Below are 16,444 nucleotides of genomic sequence, written 5' to 3' on the forward strand. Positions count from 1 at the left end.
AGAAATAAAATTTTGACAAAAATTCCCATACAAATAAAATTTTGACAAAACGCATGAACTTCAAAGCCGACACAGACCACTGTGCACAGATTTACAGAAATCTAATACAAAATTGCAAACACAATTAAGATAATAAATCAGTTAGACATGAGCATTGTAAGGAGAAAGTCTATTACTTTGTAAAATGTAAATATAATTAATGTTATATTTTTGTTTCAAAACGTTGTTGAAGTTAATATTGTAAAATATTTAAATTATTACAATTTATAGATAATATCTCGCTGAAGATGATCACCGATGGTGTATCGAAATATCCGAGAATAGCAATATTTCAATAAAAAGTAATGAAAAACATTAACACCAGCATTTTTCATTAGTCCATTACCTCAAGCCAAGCAAATAATCGCAAAATTGTAAAATTCCAAAGGTCAACTAACAAAACTAAACAAAATTTTCTATAGAAATAAAATTTTGACCAAATTTTCAACGGAAATAAAATTTTGACAATATATTATATAAAAATAAAATTTTGACAAAATTTTCTATAGAAAAAAAATTTGATAATATTTTCTATAGAAATGAAATTTGAAAAAATTTTGACACAATTTTCTATAGAAATAAAATTTTGACAAAATTTTCTATGAAAATAAAATCTTGACAAAATTTTCTATAGAAAAAAAAAATTTGATAAACTTTTCTATAGAACAAAATTTTTGACAAAATTTTCAACGAAAATAAAATTTTGACAAAGTTTTCTATAGAAATAATATTTTCACAAAATTCGCTATAGAAATAATATTTTCACAAAATTCGCTATAGAAATAATATTTTCACAAAATTTGCTATAGAAATAAAATGTTTACAACATTTTCTATAGAAATAAAATTTTGACAAAATTTTCTATAAAGATAAAATTTTGACAAAATTTTCTATAGAAATAAATTTTTTACAAAATTTTCTAGAGAAATAACTAACCCAGCCGATGTTATCGATGATTTGACTTTGGCAAAGGAAAAGAGATATGCTTACAGATTTGTTTAGGTAATAGCCGACTATTAAAAATGTATCAAAGGTTCAAGTGTAGTTCACTTTGAGTTTTGTGAATTACCCGAATTTATTATGATAATTGGTTAATAGTTTTGCTGCAAGTAGAGGATGCTGATGAGGACATAAATTTGACAAGCATGTTTTTCCTCTGGTTACTTGTAGTTTAGTCAATGCATGGTTTTAAGCTGAAATCAAAAACAGCAATAATGATAGAAATAAACTTTTTATAAAATTTTTTGTTTAAATAACATTTTGACAAAATTTTCCATAGAAATAAAATTTTGCGAAAATTTCCTTTAGAAATAAAATTTTGCGAAAATTTTCTTTAGAAATAAAATTTTGACAAAATATTCTATGGAAATAAAATTTTGACAAAATTTTCTATAGAAATAAAATTATGACAAAATTTTCTATGGAAATGAGATTTTGACAAAATTTTCTATAGAAATAAAATTATGACAAAATTTTCTATGGAAATGAGATTTTGACAAAATTTCTATACCAATAAAATTTTGACAAAATTTTCTACAGAAATAAAATTTTGACAAAATTTTCTATAGAAATAAAATTTTGCGAAAATTTCCTTTAGAAATAAAATTTTGCGAAAATTTTCTTTAGAAATATAATTTTGACAAAATATTCTATGGAAATAAAATTTTGACAAAATTTTCTATAGAAATAATATTATGACAAAATTTTCTATGGAAATGAGATTTTGACAAAATTTCTATACAAATAAAATTTCGACAAAATTTTCAGTTGAAATAAAATTTTGACAAATTTTGTCTATAGAAATAGAATTTTATCAAAATTTTCTGTAACTTCAATATATTCAAAAATTTTATTTTAGTGTTAGGTCATACTAACAAAGTATGCTGTGAGTAATAGGAGATAAACTTCTTTTGAAGAAATTTTTTGTTTTTCATACTAACAACAAAATTTAAATAAGATTGAGAATAGCACGTCGTAAACAAAGGAAATTTGGGAAGAAAAAATTTCGTATGTAATTTTCATAGAAAATTGACATATAAAACCGAAATTGAATCGTCTCATCCCACCAGATCTACACTATGGAAACTTGCCTTGGCCAGCAATGAATGTCTAGTTAGACATGTGGAGATTGGTATCTGGCATTTTCTTCGCAATAACTTAATGATACCAAATCCATATACACTTTATATGTCTCTCGTACCGATTCATCCAACTCGACCAGCATTGCCTTTTATGGCTTTGCGTTCTCTGAATTCACTTCCATTAGTTTAGGACACTAATCTTATCTCCAGTGGATTATCCTTTTGCATAAAACTCGATCGAACCACAATATCTGCTTTTGCATTCTCTGCCCTTCGGTAATCTGAGAAAATATGGCCTCCTTCCGAGCCATTTAAAACATTCCGTTATGACGCGCACTTTTGGCTGCAGGATTGTGCTGTAGGCCGGTAATCAGAATAGTATCTCGGTGTCTGTGTCATCCACATATATGCCCAGTTCCGTCCTACACGGACGAAAAAGACTGTTTTTCATATGTTTGGTGTAGGTTAGGTTAGGTTAGGTTAGGTTGCAGCACGATGTATCGGACTCACTTAGACTATTCAGTCCATTGTGATACCACATTGGTGAACTTCTCTCTTATCACTGAGTACTGCCCGATTCCATGTTAAGCTCAATGACAAAGGACCTCCTTTTTATAGCCGAGTCCGAACGGCGTTCCACATTGCAGTGAAACCACTTAGAGAAGCTTTGAAACCCTCAGAAATGTCACCAGCATTACTGAGGTGGGATAATCGACCGCTGAAAAACTTTTTGGTGTTCGGTCGAACTAGGAATCGAACCCACGACCTTGTGTATGCAAGGCGGGCATGCTAACCATTGCACCACGGTGTATTTTTTTTTAATTTTGAATGTAAAAATTATATGTTTGGAACTCAAATTTTTTAACACAATATTTTTAAATGCAAGCATATGTTATAATGTTCATAAACTAGTATAACATGTTTGGGACATATACGTTAATATGTTAGAACATATTATATTTGTAAATATAATATGCTTAGATGCAAACATATAGTAATTTAGAAATAGACTATAAAGATATATTTGTTTAGAAAGAGAGACCTAGAGAGTATGCTGCAAGTAAAATAATGGAAATAACCAATTGGCACCTTAAAAATATATCCACACAAAGAAAATTTCGATAAAATTTCTTTGTGTAATAGGTTTGAACAATACAAACAATACTTTGTTTGGATGGTAATTTCCAAAAAATATGTGACAAGTTTACTGATTCATTTCTTGGTAGACATGGGATTTGCAAAACGTCTTTAGTTACACACAAAAAAAATTTTCTGATTCAATCACGAAATTAATTGATCCAATTAATTTTTAATTGAAATGTCTTCAATCACAGAAATGATAGTATCAATTAAAAAATTAATTAAAGGTCAATTAAAAAGTTAATTGATCCAATTAAAAAATTAATTGATACTATTATTTTTGTGATTGATTTTTGTTTCAATTAAAAAATTAATTAAATTTTTAATTGAAAATTTTTTAAAACTCAAATAATATTTTAATTGGAAAAATTTTCGAGAAATTTTTTTGTGTTTAGAGACAAAAGTCGAAAAAAATAAAAAAAAAAATATTTCCTCATTCTTTTTTTATTAATTCCAAAATACTAAAATAATAATTACGTCGGAAGAATCAATGCAAAAGCAATGAAACGAATGCTTAAAAAGATGACTTCCACATTATGACAAGCCTAAAATTCATTGCAATTCATCAAAAAAAAAATTACATCGCTTTTTTGCCTACGCTTTTTTGCTGAGTATCGTTATGGCCAAAAAGCTCGGTTCGATGTATTGGGCGATTTTAGTCCTTCTTGTGTATACACATGAAAAATATTTTTTGTCTTCAATTAGTTTTTTATTTAAATGTCTTCAATTCACAGAAATGACAGTATCAATCACCAAACTCAATTTAAAAATAACTGATCGCTTTAAAATTCAATTGATACTATTAATTTCTAAAATAGGTTTGTGTTTCAATTAAAAAACTGTTGAACCAATTAAATTCTTAATTGAAAATTTTTTATAATTCAATTAAAAGTTTTAATTGGAAAAATGTTGGTCATATTTTTTTGTGTGTAGGCATAAATCTGTCTTCTCCGGGTTAACATTCATTCTCCTAGATCTTGGCCAGTCATATATCATGTTCAAGACCCCTTTTGTCCACATGCAGAGTCTGGTAGAATGTGTAAATTGAGTGTATTTAATCTTTTAAAAATCTGGTCATCCGAATATGTTATGGTCTAAGGATTTGATAAGCGAGTCGGTGCTAATGTTGTTGAAAGCTCTCAATGTCAATACATGCAGCTTGCATTTTAACAGAGAAATACCTCTCTACAGCAACTACCACCTTATGTAGGGCCGTCTTACTACTTACTCCTCATGAGAGAGAGTAAGTTTGATCAAATCCACCTGAAATTTTATATAAAGGGTGGTTAAATTGTAAGGGCCGATGTTGAATGTGAACCACATCTAAACGCCAAGTTTTTTTTCCGAATTTTATATGACATTTCTCTATTTCAGGCTTATTCAATTTGATCCGTGGAGAGATACACAATCCAACAACGTGTTAAAGTTATCCAGACTTATTATGAAAATGGGCGTTCAAATCAAAATGCATATCGTGCACTACGTGATTATTTTGGTCAATTTGATCGTCCAAATGTGCGTACAATCGCAAAAATCGTGGGAAAATTCGAGCAAACCGGGTCTGTAGAAGATGTGAGAACACCAGTGCATGCTCGTACAGCTCGTACAGCAGAAAATATTGCTGCTGTTCGCGATAGTGTGGCTGAAGAGCCGTGCACCTCAACTCGTCGACGTGCCCACCAATTGCACCTCTCACACTCGTCGTTGATGAAAATTAAGTAGTGTAATACGTATAGACTGATCCACTTTAATGGCCTTTTTTTTATGGGCTTTTTTTAATGGGCTTTTTTTAATGGGCTTTTTGTGATAGGTCATAAGGTCATCCAAAAAAAAATTTTCCCTGTATGCATGAGTGTCATTGTATTGAGTGCATTGGCTGGCTGTGTGGTGCATGTGCATGTATTGTGAAGATGAGATAGGGAGGGGGTGAGATAAGATTTTGGCTGTTGGGAAATTTTGTGTTATTCGATTTGATTTCTTGGTTGACTGTGTGGAGTTTTCTGATCGCCTAGTATTGAACAATCGCTGAAACCTAGATTTGGTGTTTATTTATGTGCCATAGAAGAAGCGATAGGGTGAAGAGATAAGCGATTCACTGTTGAGAATGCTATTGATTTGTTTAGCATTCTGAAATGAGAGACAGAGTGATCGTCTGAGATTCTGAAGAAATGCATGTGCATGTACATGTATCGTGAAGATAAGGTTTGGAGGGGGTGAGATTGGCTGTTGGGAAAATTTGAGTTATTCGATTTGATTTCTTGGTTGGCTGTGTGGAGTTTTCTGATCGCCTAGTATTGAACAATCGCTGAAACCTAGATTTGGAGGAAGAAGGTGTAGGGGGAAGAGATAAGTGTCTCACTGTTGGGAAATCCTATTGATTTGTTTGTCATTGCACAGAATGACCACCCAAGATGTATATGTATCGTGAAGATAAGGTATGGAGGGGGTGAGATAAGATTTTGGCTGTTGGGAAAATTTGAGTTATTCGATTTGATTTCTTGGTTGACTGTGTGGAGTTTTCTGATCGCCTAGTAAGATGTAAACATTGATGTCTAATTGCATACAAAATATCTATGAAAATCAGGCAATGTGTCTATTTGTTTAGATTTTTTATGTATTTGTTACTTTTGAGAAGAAATGTGTATTTATAAAGGGATAAATATCTCATTCCTCGAAGAAATATATAGTATATTCATTTGAAATTTTACTTCCCAATTGAATTCTAAACCCCGACTTAGCAATTCATATGCACGGAGTTTTACGTTGTGAATACAACATTTAAAAAAAAACTGAAAAAACAGAATTTTGTTAATTTTTTGGTGTTTTACAAAAAAAAAATCGAAGTTTTACGTTGTGAAAAAGACAACATTTGTTAACAAACGAAAAAAAAAAAAAAAACAGAAACGGACACGTTGTGAAAAAAAACAACATTTGTTAACAAACGAAAAAAAAAACAGAAACGGACGTTGTGAATTTTTTTGGTGTTATACAAAAAAAAAAAAAAAAATAAATAAATAAATAAATCAAAACACGTAAAATACGTTGAGACTTTTTGTTGCAAAATAATAAATATAAACAAAAAGAAAAAAGAAAAGAATCGTACCTTTTAAGAAAAAATTGCGATTTATTTCTTGTGCTGCAAAAAATAATTAATAAAAGGTTTATTTATAAAAATTTAAAAAAGAAATATTTGAAAGAACTTTAAACAAAATGGAATCCCAAATGTTGACGTGCAAAGTATGCAGAAAAATGTTCAAAAGCCAAAATGCACTCCAAAAACATTTGCAGACACACAAAACGTGTAGTTTATGTGGTTTGATGGTGCGAAATGTCTATGCATTGAAATTACATATGGAAATTCACCAAGCGACAATGCATAGACAAGGTTTTGGACAACAACAGGAACAACAACAGCAACAACAACAGCAACAACAACAGCAACAACAACAGCAACAACAACAGCAACAACACATAAACATGTCCGTGGGAGGTGGAATCTACCCCCAACAACAATATAATTGGGATCAGCAACCAGGGCTTAATCCAGGGTCCCAACAACAACAACATTTTAACTTGCTGCAGCATCCAGGACCTATCTTTCATCAACAATTGCTGCAGCAAAATCAAAACTTGGAGCAACACTCAAACATATTTGAGCAGCAACAGTTTAATTTTGACCAGCAACCAGGGCCTAGTCATGGTCAGAGGAATTTAAATAAAGTATGTGAAATATGCAACGTCTATGTAAACCCAATGAATTGGTTCAAACATCACCAGTCTCCGAATCACATACAAAAAAGTGATGTTATTATAAATAACCAATTTAGACAGACGATGACAGGATTTAAAAATCGTGTAGGAACTTATACGTACCTAACCCATATGAATACCATAGATATAAATGAGGTATTCGAAGAATGTAATAAGAGTTTACACCTGTTAATTTTAAATTCACTGGCGAAGAATAAAAGTCTGAAGATAAATATCCAACTAATTGGGGAATACATAAAGTTGGGTGGTGAAGAGCTCCAAATGCAACACATGTATCATGTGTCCAAAATGCAGAGACTGGTTATGTCAGACAACATTGAGGATTTCATTAAAAGGCATATTGAGGAAATAAAGAGTCAAATGGCGGATTTCCAGGAAAGAGACTCTGGATGGACTTTGACTCGAATTGAAAAATTTGAAATCAACATCAACAAATGGTCTGGCTTTTGTGGTTCCCAATATATTCCAACGCCACCAAAATTATATTCGAAAAAAGCATGTATCAATGTCAGAAATACGGATGAATACTGCTTCAAATGGAGTGTCATTTCGGCGTTAACTTCCCCAAAGCCGACCCACCCAACGCGAACTTCATCCTATCGAGTAGATATCAGGCAGCAGAATATTTTGTTAGAAAACAATATAAATTTAAATTTTGAAGGGCTAGAATTCCCTATGCCTGTGCAAGAAATCCCAAAATTTGAAAAGCTGAACCCAGGAGTTAGTATTAATGTATATGGGTATAACCGGAAAGATGACACTGTCATCGGGCCATACCACATATCCCAGAATGTTGTTCCAAATGGGGTACACATTAACTTGTTGTTGTTGGAGAGTGGGGGTAAAGCACATTATATTTGGATTAAAGACATGTCAAGGTAAGAAAAAAAAATCCTTCATTTCATTTTTTACTTAAATATTAATAAAATATTTTTTTATTTTATTTGTTGTAGATTATTATCTTCGCAGTTAACCAAAAATTGTAAGAAATTAAAAATTTGCGACAGATGCCTGCAATACACTTCAAACTCCGACAAGTGGTCGAATCACTTAAAGGAATGTTCCAACATTGTAACCACCGTACCGGATGCAGGTAACAATTTTATTCGCTTTAAAAACATAAGTAAAACGATGGATGTCCCTTTCGTTGTGTATGCCGATTTTGAGTGTATACTAGAGAAAGATAGTTTAGGATCAACAATAAATAAGCACAAACCGTGTGCTTTTAGTTTTTATATAAAATGTAGTGTAGATAGTTCGTTAGATAGATTTAAGATTTATACTGGGGAGGATGCTGGGGAAAAATTTGTTAAATATTTAGATTTAGAATGTAGAGATATATACGAAAGGTATTTATCATTAAAAAAACCAATGTGTCCCTTATCACCTATTGAGGAATCCAGTTTTCACGCAGCTCAATTGTGTCACATTTGTGACAAAAATTTAGATACGGATAGGGTTAGGGATCATTGCCATATTACTGGAAAATATAGGGGGGCGGCCCATAATGAATGTAATTTAAATTATAAGATCCCAAAGTTTATACCAATCTTTTTCCATAACTTTTCGTCATATGACTGTCATCTATTTATTAAAGATTTACTAAACCTTATTCCTGGAAATACCTCAGTTATACCGCTAAATAAAGAATTATATATATCGGTATCTCATAAAATTAAATTTGATAATGGGGATCTTTTAGAATATAGGTTTTTAGATTCTTTAAGATTTATGCCTTCAAGCTTGGATAGCTTAGCTAAAAATCTGTTAGATGACAAAATGACTACGGTTAGATCTAATTTCTCAAATGACCACGAATTTAAAATAATGAGAAGGAAGGGTGTATTTTGTTATGAATACTTGGATTCATTTCAAAAACTTAAAGATATAAACCTTCCCTCTATAGAAAACTTCTACAGTAAATTAACCAACAAAAGTTGTAGTCAGGAGGACTACAATCACGCTATAGAAGTTTGGACAACATTTAATTGTAGAACACTTCAGGATTATATGGAGTTATATTTAAAAACGGATGTCCTTCTACTCACAGATATATTCGAAAACTTTCGAATCTTATGCAAAAGCATACATAAGCTGGATCCTTGCCAATATTTTACGGCGCCTGGTCTATCTTATGATGCTATGCTAAAGCTGATAACATCGGATGGTTTTAGCCTAGAATTGTTGAAGGATGTAGACACATACAACTTTATAAAAAATGGCATTCGTGGAGGTATTACTCAATGTAGTAAAAGATATCACAAAGCCAATAATAAATATATGAAAAACTTTAATCCTGATATTGTATCTACATTTTTATTATATCTTGATGTTAATAACCTATATGGATGGGCGATGCAGCAATTCTTACCATATGGTAATTTTAAATGGGTTGCAGAAGCTGACATTATTAGGGATCCTAACGTAATCAAAAATTTTAAATTCGATTCTCCTGAAGGGTATATTTATGAAGTTTCAATAAGTTGTCCACCCCATCTACATAATAAATTTAATGATTTACCTTTAGCGGCTGAAAACAAAAAAGTGGGAGGATCGAAACACAACAAACTTGTTGCAGATCTTACACCAAAAGAAAGGTATACCATCCACTACATGACACTAAAACAATGTTTAGAGCAGGGCTACGTTCTAAATGAAGTGCATAGGGTGCTTACTTTTAGTCAAAGACCATGGCTAAAGGAATATATTGACAAAAACAATGATTGTAGGAAAAAAACAAATATTGCTTTTGAAAAAAATTTCTTTAAACTATTGAACAATGCAGTATATGGCAAAACAATGGAAAATGTTGAAAAAAGAAAAGATGTGTCTATTGTAAAACAGTGGGCATATAGTGACAGGCGTAAGTTAGGTGCTGAAGCTCTAATTTCAAAACCAAACTTTCATAGTATATCCAAATTCACAGACAATTTTTGGGCTATTCAAATGAATAAAACAAAAATTGTTTATGATAAGCCAATATACTTAGGATTTTGTATTCTAGAATTAGCTAAGTGGAAAATGTATGACTTCCACTACAACTTTATGAAAGAAAAGTTTGGTGAAAGAATACAATTAAACTATATGGATACAGACTCTTTCATATACACCATCGAATCTGAAGATGTGTATGAAGAAATTAGACCTCATCTTACTACACATTTTGATACATCTGAGTATTCCGAAGATAATCCTTTCAATTTTCCTCTTGTAAATAAAAAGGAAATTGGATTAATGAAGGATGAAAACTGTGGTAAGATTATGACAGAGTTTGTCGGTTTAGGTCCAAAAATGTATTCATATACTGTTGAGGATGGTTATGAAATTAAAAAGGCTAAAGGTGTGAAAAAAAGTGTAATGGACAACTATAAAATTGATGACTATAGGAATTGTCTATTTACTAAAGAAAAAGTTTGTGATACAATGCTCACTTTTAGGTGTAAGCTACACAACATCTATACGAATGCCTTGAAAAAAGTTGTATTAAGTCCGTTGGATACAAAGCGTATGATCAAGGAAGATGGAATTAATACTTTCGCGTGGGGTCACCATGAAATTGAATCAAGTATGGAAAATATGCTAGTTGATATAGATGGCAATGGTCTAGATTTAGATTTAGGAGCAATCGAAACTGATTCCTCTTTAGAAAATTTAGTTCAACAATATACATCTGATTTTGATATGGATTTTAATGATCTAATGGATATAATTTTAATGTAAATACACTAAACTATTTATTATGTATTGTATGTATTTAAAAAATTTAACATTGAGAATTGTTATTTATATAGAAAAAATGTAATAAATAAAATGAAAAAATTGATGTATACATTTTTGTTTTATTTTTATTTATTTTAAAATTGATTATGGATATAAAGGTATGTATGGTTCATTGAAAAAAAAAAAATTAAATAATTTTTCGCACATTTCCCGTCAATGGTGTATATTCAATATAGCGATCGTGAATTATTAAACAATATGCTATGGTGTTTGCAGGAATGGGTTTACTGGTTTCGAGTTCAATTCTGACATCTATGGGACCTTGTTTGACCATTTCATTTTGGTGGCTAACATCGATGACTGCCATGGGGGTGTTCTTAAATTCAGCGCTTGTTAGTAATGGTTGTGGTTCTTTCATATAAAAGCTGTGTTGAAATTTGGCGTACATGTCATATAGAATAGCATATCTATTATCATCAAATTTGAGATTAAGATCATCATATGGGTAAGTATCGGAATTTAGATGAACTTTTAAATTTACTAGATTACAATGTATAAACTTGTTGTTTTTTTCAAATACCACGATTACAAATCTGGGGCGCTCTCTATTTAATGAAAGCTTTACATTCCAATTACATTTTGTCGCATTTGGGAATGTAGGATTAAAGTGACAATCCCAACTCCGAAAAGCAAGCGGTAATGTGGTACCATCTTTAATCATTTTTATAATTTTCAACTTTGTTATATCGGAAGCTTGCACATGTGGTATTCTCCATGTTATATTCTGTATAGTTAGTTTAACCATTTCTTCAGGCTTTGTGGAAAAGCAAACATTATGATCATTTGAACTGCGCAACAAAATTAAGTCATGTTTACAGTTTAACACGATTTTATTGAAGTCCTCTGCGAAGCCCAACAATAATTTTAACGGAACATAAAAATTAAATGACCCGTTTTCCATGTCATTGTGTTTACTCCATCCTGCATTCAGCATCATATTCGAATCCAATTCATTGAGAGATAAATAATTTTTTATAGTACTCGCCATTCCTAAATAACGTGTTCTATCAATTTCAACCCCATTGATTTCATAACGAATCTCATCAAACATATGTGCTACACAATTATTTCGCAGTCTAGCATTTGGTGTTGCTATACCATCCATCAGCGTTATGAAGCCTTCTATGTAGATATAACTTTCAGTAGGTAAGACATAGAGATCTTGATTTTGGATTGTTATTCTAATTTCATCATTATTTTTATATGACTGTATATATGGCATATAGCTATGATAATCCTTCTTAATAATGCTTTCATCAGAAAATGGTTTTTCTGCAACGCTTAATATTTCAGACATTTTTCTTAAGCTGTAGTTTTAAAGATTTTAGGAATAGTTTATTTTCTTTAGTTAATTTACGTTTTATAGATTGGGGCAGTATATTTTGTGTAATTAGCTTGGCTGCTCGTTCCGGAATGGAATCATTACCTATTTTATTGTAATATTTATTATAGATAATCATTTCGCTTTCGGTTTTAGATGAAATCGTAAAGTAATCTCTTCACCCCGAAAATTTATTATACGCCTTTCTTGATCCACAATCCAAACTTTTAGACAACTTATTTCCTTGACATTCACAGGTAAATAGATTAAATTCCTGGGTATCTCATCCATTTTATATCCTGGAGAGACATTCATAGCAAACTCATGTATTATATGCGACGGTGTGTTATTCATATATGATCCTGTGATTATATTACATTGGACTTGGATGGCATTCACTTTCATTATGTTCACTGATTGATGTGATTTATGTCGTGCATTAGGTACCAAAATTCGATTGTTGAAGCCAAATAGCGCGCCAATAGAACGATCTTTGTTAAAATCAATAATGTCGTGGGAGGAATATATTTCAATTTGAAGTGTATTATTATTAGCCTCAATCTCTAATATTTTGTTGATATTTTTCTTTACATATTCATGTTTTAAAAATTTAACAATATCCTCCAGTTCATAAGATCCCACCGGAATTTCAATGCAATCACCACCAATGTGGAAAAGATTGTTATCATAGTCAATATTTGGAATTGAATTATACGAATGAAAATCAACTAAAGCACATTCATATTCATCATTAAGTTGTATGGGTGGGAAATAATTGGTTATGAGCACCGACGATCTTCCGCTTAGGGCTAATGTAATTGACATTATGAAAACTTGCTTTAGAATGAAAAACAAAATTAAGTTTCAATCTTCTTTATTTATTTTATATTACTAAATACACATCATAAAATTTCATTCTTATTAATCCATGAATTGTGGTCATTAGAAAATCCCAACCATTTAACATATGCTTGTTGACCTTTTGTTTTTAGAATTTTTTCAACGAGGTAAACATCAGGGTGTCGTGTTCGCAGAATTTCTTCTCTATAGAAACCTCCTTTTATTGGATTACCTTGATAATCTTCCAATAGATATGTGGTAGGATTAGTGTTTTGGATAGAACTTATTCGAAAAATTTCCGTACTGAAATTAGGTGTATATCCTTTTTCAAATATATTTTTATATTTACTTATGCGAACATAGTCACCAACATGGAAGTTTGAGGGTTTATATACTTTAAGATGATTGTAAGCAGTTTTTAAAATATAATCCTCATTATTTTTATTGACATCAATAGGAGCCATTTTTATTGTTCTGTGTATTTTCCGATTATATTGATTAACTAAATTTGGTAAAATGTCAATCCACTTATAGGAACCGTTGTATGAGAACTCTTTAAACATAAAATTTTTTAGTGTACGATTAAAGCGTTCTACGATGGATGCTTTCATCACACTAAATGTGGAGTAGTGGTTTATTGAGTACTTTTGCGTAAGACTTTTAAACTCTTTATTAAAAAATTCTTTACCATCGTCTGTTTGTAGATTTTTAGGTGTTCGACCTTTGTTCAATATTTTTCTAAATGCATTGAAACATCATATGCATTCTTAGTTTTAGTTGGTTCTGCCCATGCGTATTTTGAAAATGTATCGATGACGGTTAAAATATATTTATATCCTCTATTTAAAGATGAATAAGTTCCCATTTCAACCAAATCAGCCTGCCAAAAGTCATCAATTCCTTTCATTATATATCTCCGACGGGGAAATTTTTTCCGGGCTTGAGTGTGTATCTCTTGTACTATTCCTCTTTTGGCCATTGTTACTTTGTAATTAAATTTGATTAATGAACTTGAGATGTTATTCGCATATCCGGCAGGACTGTAAATATATCCTTGATAATAGTTTTTAGCTGCGATATTTCTTGATGTATTGTATTGACTTCAATATTTAAGTCTTTTTTTAGTAATTCACGTGAGATTTCGATTTGTTTTTGTAAGTAAGTTCTGTTGACTGCGTCTGCACTTTCCACCGGTACCCCCACGTTTTTAATCTTTTTATTTTGGAAATCGATGTTATTATGCTTGTCAATAGCAATACCAAATATTTTCGGAACATATCTTTTCAACTCACTAGAATTTGAAAAGTGACCAAACTTATCGACGCTCATATCTCAATTGAATGCAATTGACAATTATCAGAATATTATATTGGCTTCCCTTAATTCTTCAATTATAGATATTATTTCATTGTTATGATTTGAATGGCCAGCTTGTTGAGATGCAATAAGAAGTTTTAAGCGTTCAACTAATTCATTCGGATCATCCCAATATATATAGTTTGGTTTATTTAAATTTAGGCTCATTAAACCTTTACCAGTGTAAGTGTCACCAAAAAGTTTCTGGATAATCCTTTTATATTTATATCCTTTATTCCCTCGTATTTGACCAACAGAATCATAGTTCTTGCGATGAGCATTTGTTCCCAAAAGAATTTTCTTGTATATATCCAATTCCAGTGAATCATACTTTTGTGGCTGTTTATGGGTGATTAATTCAAACAAGCCTGGCGTGTTTGCCCACGATTGATTCCCAACAACAATCTTATCATCGCTAATGTTAATAGGACTGTTTCCCAATTTCCACACTCCATTTTCGTCTTTATATGGTCCATATACAGTATCGAGAGTTTGATCATTAAAAAGTTTAGTTAAATTAATAGTATAGAAATTATCATCTTCCAATTGTGAAAAATAATTTTCTGAATTTTCTTTATTGTCGCTGTCTTCATCACTTTGAGAATCCAGTTTAGAATTTATAATTTTTTGAGAGTGTTTATTAAAATTTGATTTAGGAGGTTCGGTCTTTATTGGTGTGCTACTTTCAAACTTAAAAGTAGGAAGTTCTTTATTTCGCTGTTTCATTTTCTCATTTTTTAATTTCATTAAATTATTCAATGGATCTGTTAAAGGCTTGAATACATTTTCCAGTTTATGTGAAGCGTCGTCTTCTCCTAATTTTATGCTTTGAAATTTTTTTCTCAAAATTTTTCGAGATTTTATTAATTCTTTCAATATTTTTTCATTCATATTGTATCACCAATAGAAATCTTTTGAATTATTTTAAACCGATAATGCTAACTGATGTATCGCTTTCGAACCGCTTTCGAACCGCTTTCGGACCGCTTCCGTACTGCTTCCGAATCGCTTTCGTACGGCTTTCGAACTGCTTAGATAAGTAAAGAACCGTCCTTAAAATAATTTCAAATCGGTTGCAGATGAGAAGGGGGTGTAAGTAGACGTCTGCATACAGTGGAAAGACATATACTACTAAGGTGTAATAAATATGTCAAAACCTTTTCTATATCTTCCATCAGCGATTTCATCGTCTTTGCTTATAACCATAAAACCATACCTATCCCTCCAACATTCACGACATATATCCACAAACATTTTATAGGACATATCGCTACCCACATGGTCATTAAATATATGTTTCATATTCGTTTCATCTTGCTTAAAAACAACAATTATGTTTGCATTATCCCGTATCAAATGTTTTGGTATGCGACTGTAAGTTTGGCATAAGTAAAATGAGTCTACATTTTTGTGACGACCCATAGAGAAATAATCACGAATATTATTCTGTTTATCGCATGCGACATCATCAAATATCATTATAGAGTTTCGTTTTGCTTCATGTGGCGGTATAACATCGTCGTTGTTGTTATATATGAAGTATCCCATACCACTTATAGGCTCAATTAGTCTTCTCAGGTATTCATATTTGGGTTGATATAACGATTTTGAGTATAAATATATATTTTCAAATGTTAGCCCATTTTCACTTTCTATAAGGCTTATCATAACATTAGTTTTTCCGCAATTTGATGGGCCCACAATTAGACATCGAATGGAATCGGGTAACAATGAACCATGTTTCGATTTATTAGGTTTCGCTTGCGTAAAATCTAGATCACGAACAGAAATACTTGTATCCTGTTTAAGTAAACGCATATTGACGACTAATTTATTATTAAACTGACCAAATAAATTTATGTGTTTATTTTTAGTTGAGAGCATATATATGTTTGTATTTCGGAAGAGACAAGTCAATCGCAAACGATCCATACAAGGAAGAGGATTCGTAAACAATTTAATCAACGCCTTACCCATTGAGCTACATTTACCCGGATACCAATTTTGTGGACCAGGAACAAAACTCGATAAAAGATTGAAAAGGGGTGATAAAGGGATAAATGCTTTGGATGCAGCCTGTAAAATTCATGATATAGCTTATTCACGAAGCTCAGAT

General features: G+C 31.3%; 1 protein-coding gene across 1 annotated transcript; it reads left to right on the top strand.

Moving 5' to 3' along the window:
- Positions 1–6,737: 6,737 nt before the first annotated feature.
- Positions 6,738–10,751, top strand: LOC142231214 (uncharacterized). The gene is made up of 3 exons (XM_075301832.1): positions 6,738–7,909; positions 7,985–8,124; positions 8,629–10,751. The coding sequence occupies exons 1-3, from the start codon at positions 6,738–6,740 to the stop codon at positions 10,749–10,751; spliced, it is 3,435 nt and encodes a 1,144-aa protein (XP_075157947.1).
- The last annotated feature ends 5,693 nt before the right edge of the window (positions 10,752–16,444 follow it).

This window comes from Haematobia irritans, chromosome 3, assembly GCF_050003625.1.
Source record: "Haematobia irritans isolate KBUSLIRL chromosome 3, ASM5000362v1, whole genome shotgun sequence".
Lineage (NCBI taxonomy): Eukaryota > Metazoa > Arthropoda > Insecta > Diptera > Muscidae > Haematobia > Haematobia irritans.

Excerpts from the sequence above, each read along its gene's own strand:
- LOC142231214 (XM_075301832.1), top strand. The coding sequence starts at position 6,738 with ATGTCCGTGGGAGGTGGAATCTACCCCCAACAACAATATAATTGGGAT. Across the intron at positions 7,910-7,984 it reads TGGATTAAAGACATGTCAAG|ATTATTATCTTCGCAGTTAA; the intron begins GTAAGAAAAAAA and ends TATTTGTTGTAG. Across the intron at positions 8,125-8,628 it reads AACCACCGTACCGGATGCAG|ATTTACTAAACCTTATTCCT; the intron begins GTAACAATTTTA and ends TATTTATTAAAG.